This window comes from Vollenhovia emeryi, unplaced genomic scaffold (assembly GCF_000949405.1).
Source record: "Vollenhovia emeryi isolate VEMERY1.0 unplaced genomic scaffold, V.emery_V1.0 DF939655.1, whole genome shotgun sequence".
In the NCBI taxonomy this organism is placed as follows: Eukaryota; Metazoa; Arthropoda; class Insecta; order Hymenoptera; family Formicidae; genus Vollenhovia; species Vollenhovia emeryi.
Genome location: NW_011966711.1, coordinates 6,779 through 12,991, shown reverse-complemented (window position 1 = coordinate 12,991; position 6,213 = coordinate 6,779). Strand labels below are relative to the sequence as shown.

Here is a 6,213-nt window from a genome sequence, read left to right as displayed (position 1 = left end):
TCCCGGCCGAGTCCACCGGGAAAATCCCCGCGGCACCCGGACAACGGGACTCCCTCCAACCCCGGTGCCCGTAAGAGCCGTAGCCCGCGGAACACCGGTGGTCGCCCCCCGAACCAAGACATTGGTCTCGAGGGCCGTAGGTGGGTCCCCGATGCCCCTCCGGACAGATGTCCGGGGGACATCGGTTCCCCATCCTACTCTGGCCGCAGCTCGGCCAAGTGGGCTCTTAGTCAGCGGACGCCCAGCCCATGGAACCTCCGGAGCCTAAAGCGGCACACGAGCGGTTCCAGGCCGAACGCCCGCCTTAAGCCCCCCCACCACGACAAGGTGGCCCACACGTGGGGGGGCGAACGGCAGCGATCGTGCCTTGCACTCCGGCATGCAAGTTGCGATTATGTTCGAACTCGACTATGAAGTGAGTGAGTCGGTTATGTTTTGGCAAAATGATGGGATGACGCGCTGAGTATGGTAGTTGAAAATTTGTTAGCCTCCCTCCCACGCGTATCAAACCGTCCGAATCTAGAAACGGAGATAGGGGCAGCATATTGCTCGCGGAACCGATTATGCCGTTTATACGTAAGGATTTCAATTCATTTGAAAAAGCCTCGCCTTGCACGTGTACACACAGTGCGCGGAGCGCAGCTTGAATTTCACCTGCTGAGATTAATTGGCTCGTGCAGGTGTATTTCGACTTGTGGTGCTCAGAAATCCTGAGACAGTAAGCGATAATTCTACATATCAGGTTAAAGTCTGAGAATTTATTGAGCAATTTGTTTATGGGGCAATTCAGTGCTGCAACTGTTACGTGAACATTTTTGACTTGCTCAGGTATATCAGCCTCCAGAGGTTGAGAGTTTGAAGGGGGCCAAGATGATTCGCAATGCTGCAAAAACTCAGGGCCGTGCCACCACAAGAATGACGATAGGTGCGCTTGAGGCTCCGCCCCGCGAGACAGAATGTCAGCAGGGTTGTTTTCAGAAGATACATGCCGCCAATCGGCGATGTTGTTCGTACGCTGGATTTCTCCTACTCTGTTGGCCACAAAGACGGACCATTTGCGGGAACAGGAAGAAATCCAATGTAGCGCAATTGTGGAATCCGACCACATGAATGAACGTATCTGGGAAATGTCTATTGAAGAGCGGACCTTCTCATAAAGTTGAGCCAGTAACAGCGCAGAGCATAACTCAAGACGCGGAAGCGAGACCGCTTTTAAAGGCGCGACGCGAGACCGTGAGCATAGGAGCTCGGTACGATACGTGCGGTCGCTGACTTCGCTGCGTATGTATATGCACGCGCCATACGCTATCTGACTGGCGTCGCAGAACCCGTGAATTTGAAGGCGTTTGGAACTCGTGGTGAATTTTGTGAGTCGCGGTATTTGGAGATCATTGAGGATACTCAACTGATTTTTGAGTCGCGACCATTTAGTGTGAGTGGTAGAGGGAATTGTTTCGTCCCAACTTACATTTAGTTGCCACAGCTCTTGAATAATGAGCTTGCCGATCACTATGACGGGACCCAGCAGCCCGAGAGGGTCAAAAAGCCGGGATACTTCCGATAAAATTGGGTGCTTCGTAACAGAGTTGGAAAGTGAGTTTGCCGTGACATAAAAATGAAAGTAGTCGCTTGTGGGATTCCATCTGATGCCTAGGATGCGGGACTCCGGATTTTTGTCGAATTCAATTAACCTACAGGTATCGTGTCGGTCAGGTTCAAGAAGCTCGGACGAGTTTGATGCCCATTTGCTTAACTGGAACGATCCCTTTTGAAGCAAGGCTATGATTTCGTCCCTAATTAATTTCGCGTGAGCCAAAGAATCTGCTCCGGACAAACAGTCATCGACGTAAAAGTCGTTGATAACGTGTTTGGACCCGGTGGGAAAATTATGTGCCTCCAACTCAGCGAGATATGTAAGGCATCTTGTAGCCAGAAAGGAAGCGGAAGAAGTGCCGTAGGTTACGGTTGTGAGTTCGTATACGAGCACCTTTCCCAATGGGTCTGCCCGCCAAAAAATTCTTTGCAGATGCCGCTGCGATTCGTGGACTACAATCTGTCTGTACATTTTTATGATGTCTGCACAGAAGACGTAGCGCAGGGTACGAAATCGTATTACGATAGAAATTAAGTCTTGTTGGACTACCGGACCGATTAAAAGAGCGTCATTCAAGGAACTGCCTAATGATCCCTTGCACGATCCATCAAAAACTACCCGTATCTTCGCGGCTTCGTTCGTACCCTTTATGACAGGGTGATGCGGGAGGTAATAGGGCGGAATGCCATTTGTTTCGGTTGCCTCGCGCATTGGCTTCATATGCCCTGCGGCATATTCATTCATGAATTGTATATAGGATGCCTTTAATTTAGGATCGCGATTTAGCCTCTTTTTCACGCTATAAAAACGACGGAGGGCTGTGGCGCGCGAATCTCCGATCGAGTTTAATTTTTCGTGTATGACCGGAAGCTTGACGACGAAACGCCCACTTGCATCGCGTGCTACATTCTTTGCGAAATGCTCAGAGCACCGGCGCTCGTCTGGTGATTGCGGCTTGCTGAATAAGGTTTGTGCATCCTCTAAGTGCCAAAATTCTTTTAAGTGATTGTCGAGCTCCGCGTTGCTGACGGAAGCGTGAAAGTTATTGACGGATCGACATTTTGAATGATTCATGGGATACCTGCCTGCTAGTACCCACCCCAGACGCGTCTTGTGAAGCATCGGACAGTTCTCGAGCGACTTAATCTGGCCCGTGGGCCAGATGCGTGCATAATAATTGCCAAAACAAATCGGCGCCAATCAACAGATCAATTTCCGAGGATACGTGAAATTGCGGATCGGCTAGTTTTACGTTGTGTGGTATTGCAATGTTCTTGCGATTTATCATTAACGCAGGTAACTTGCTTGTGATTTGGTCGGTAACTATGCATTCGATGGGAGTCGCGAAGGAATTTACGCGCGATTGAATGGTCAATGTCGCAACGTGATGCGCGGTTGAAGATACCTGATTTATACCTTTTATGGAGACATTCAGCGGGCGCGATTTTAGTTTTAATGTTTCAAAGAATTTTCTGGTAATAAAATTGGCTTGTGAGCCACAATCAAGTAGCGCGCGACATGTTTTGGCTGAACCTTGGCGGTCGACGGCGTATATGACGGCCGTTGAAAGTAACACGTCGCCATTACAATTCTGCACGGCGCTATGTGTTGCTACCGTGGTTTGGGACGCGGTTTCTTCGGAATTCGATTTTTTTGAAACGACGTCCTTGCTGACATCTTTAGAGGTCTCTAAATGAAGAAGAGTGTTGTGCTTGCTGTCGCACGTTTGACAAGAGCGTGAATTGCATTGCGCGGAAGTGTGACTCGCTGCGCGCAGGCAATTGACGCACAATTTGCATTTTCGGACTTCTTTTATCCGCTTGTCTACTGACAACTTTAAAAAGTCTGCGCAATAGTAAATGGGATGATCTCCACGGCAATAGGCGCACTTAGCATTTATTGTGGCCGCGTGAGCTGCTGATTGTCTCTTTGAATCTAGCCGGGAGGTAGCAGTGGCTGGGGCAAGTTTTTGATTGCCCTCTAGGCCTGGCACCGCCGAGTGATGAAACTTAAAAATTGTTTCAAAGAAGGCAATGAGGAGTCTTTGAGGGAATGATGCCATTCACGAGCTGTGAGAGCGTCCAATTTTGAGGTTAAAATGCACACGAGAATGTCGTCCCATTTGTCGGCCGAGACTTTCAGGGAAATAAGCGCGCGAAGATGCTTCGAGGTATTGTCCGCCATCTTTCGCAGCTCGAGAACGTTTTCCTTTGGCATTAACGGTATCTCTAAGATTTTTCGAATGTGAATGTATACGATTACGCGAGTGTTGTCGTAACGTTCCCTCAAAAGATTCCATGCTTCTTCATAATTCTTATCGGATATTTCCAATGACTGAATAACACTGGCCGCGTCGCCAGAGACCGCCCCTCTTAGATACTGAAATTTTTGCATAGTAGTTAACGAGATATTATTATTGATAACTGATTTGAACATGTTTGCAAAAGGCAACCACTCGTCATACTTTCCATTAAAAGAGGGTAGCTCTAACTTCGGCAGCCGTATCTGTGCGACGGGATCGGATGCACCCGATCGGCTCGCATCGAAAGAAGAACTCGACGCGTCTGCGTCATTGGAGGAGCGCTGGCTTGCGATGCTGCGTAACTTAGCGGCGATCGAGTAATATGTACTCTCGAAGCTATCTCTATCCTTATCGCTTTCATCTAGCATCTCTATTTGGGATTGAAGTGTACCATAAGTCACCCAGTATTCTGATAAACGCGATTTGCGCTCCTCCAATTGTGCAAGAGCGTCTGGTGTGATCTCGGTGATTGAATCCGCGAAGCCTTTAGAGTGCTTCGCTGTTTGCGCAAAACTGAAATATCGGGCGACGGCATTGTGAGACTGAGGCAACAAACCGCACGAGTATATGCTGAATCCTGATCGACGGAAAATGTAATCAGTTACCTCGGGATCAGCCTCGCGTTTCGTATCGGCGCCGCTCGATGAGAAGGGGTGAGGGGGGGACTGCCGATGAACGCTGAATCTCGGCGGACGATGATGCTCGTGCGCATGCCCTTGCTGGTAGGCTGCCCCGATGGTATGCCCTGGAACCCGGCGAAAGGCTGGCACCCGGCGACAGGCTGGAACCCGACGAGAAACTGGCGCTCGGCGACGGGCTGAAAGCCGGCGACAGGCTGGCTTGGCTGCTCGTCCAGAGGTTGCGTGATGACAGAATAGCGCTCCTCTATCAGGATAGTTTTGGGCAGAATAAGACATAAAACACTTCAAACAAACTTAAAGTTTATTGCTATCGACACACATTGTACTCGTGCCGTTCTGGCGTATAAGAAGGAAGTAAGTAAGGGCCCCTATATCGGTAAAGAATATAAACGTAAACTGAACCTAGATGGTCAAACTAAAAGGAATAAACAGTCAGGCCTAAAACGCAGGCGCGATGAGTTTTAGAGAACACAAAGACATTTTAATATATTGGCTATCTATCACGTGAGAATACGTCTGGCTGGCGTAATTCCCCGATGCGTGTCACTACGTGACGATTGTGAAGTTCGACGTGTATTTGCCACGAATGTGTAGCTGAAATGGCCGCCCTTGGGTTGCTGTGGCGATTGCCGAATGTGCCGGAAGTCTTGTTGCGCACGAAACGTGCGGACTCGTCTCTCTGATGGCAATGTTCGATGTCGGTGTGGCTGTCGGAACGCTCGTGGGGCGTATCCGTAGGACTGCTTGTGGCGCAATCCGGCTCGAAGGACCAACTCGATGTACGAAATAATTCGCTTCCTCGCGTGCGAGATACTTATGGATCTCGCGGCGTGGTCGTGGAAATTGGCTTCCACTAATTTAATTTCTGTTAGCAACACTTTATTTCACGTGAATACAACAGAGAGATAGAACCGGCGACATTCGTGGTTGGTGTCGAACTGCAGGATCGTGCGCGTCGCTGACGCAAGAGGGGAACAACGGAAAAACAAGCGAAAAAATGGGGGGTGAGGGCCCAGCGGCCGTTGCCGTGCGAGCGCGGAAATAAACGAAGACGCGCGGACGCCTGCAGGTTTGGCGCGAATATTTAAGGCAATCTCGCTCGTGCGATGCGTGAATCGTACAGTTATAGATGTTTGAAATTTCGCGGAATCCGTACATGAACACTTTTTAATTATACTGGGTGTTTCAAAAGTGATGCTACAAAATGTAATGGTGAAATGTACACATTAGTATAAGCAAAAAGTCCTAATATTAATTTTTTTTTTAGAAATGTCTCTGGTTGGTGTAACTATCGCAAATTTTCTTTAATAATGATTTCCAAAAATTTCACATGTCTATAACTCAAGAACTAATTAATCATATTTTAATGAATTATATATGAAATTTTGATTGAAAAAACTGAAGAACAATATAATATATAATTAGAAAAAAGTAAAGTAAAGTGTGCAAATTAGAAATTTGCACATGGCTTCCTCATAGAGGAAGGTTTAGGAGCGAAATCTAATTTTTTCGATGTTTCTTGAAAGTATGCAAATTAGAAATTTGTATATTGCTTCCTCATCATTGAAGCGTGCAAATTGGAAATTTGCACATTTTTTCCTCATCATTAAAGTAGGCAAATTAGAAATTTGCACATTGCCTCCATTGTTATGGCTTCCTGATAGAGGAAGCTTTAA

At 47.8% G+C, this 6,213-nt stretch overlaps 1 protein-coding gene across 1 annotated transcript; it reads right to left on the bottom strand.

Annotated features, from left to right (window-relative positions):
* Nucleotides 1-304: 304 nt before the first annotated feature.
* On the bottom strand, nucleotides 305-2,716 carry LOC105557007. Its single transcript, XM_012004131.1, has one exon. The coding sequence runs from the start codon at nucleotides 2,714-2,716 to the stop codon at nucleotides 305-307; it is 2,412 nt and encodes an 803-aa protein (XP_011859521.1).
* Between the last annotated feature and the right edge of the window lie 3,497 nt (nucleotides 2,717-6,213).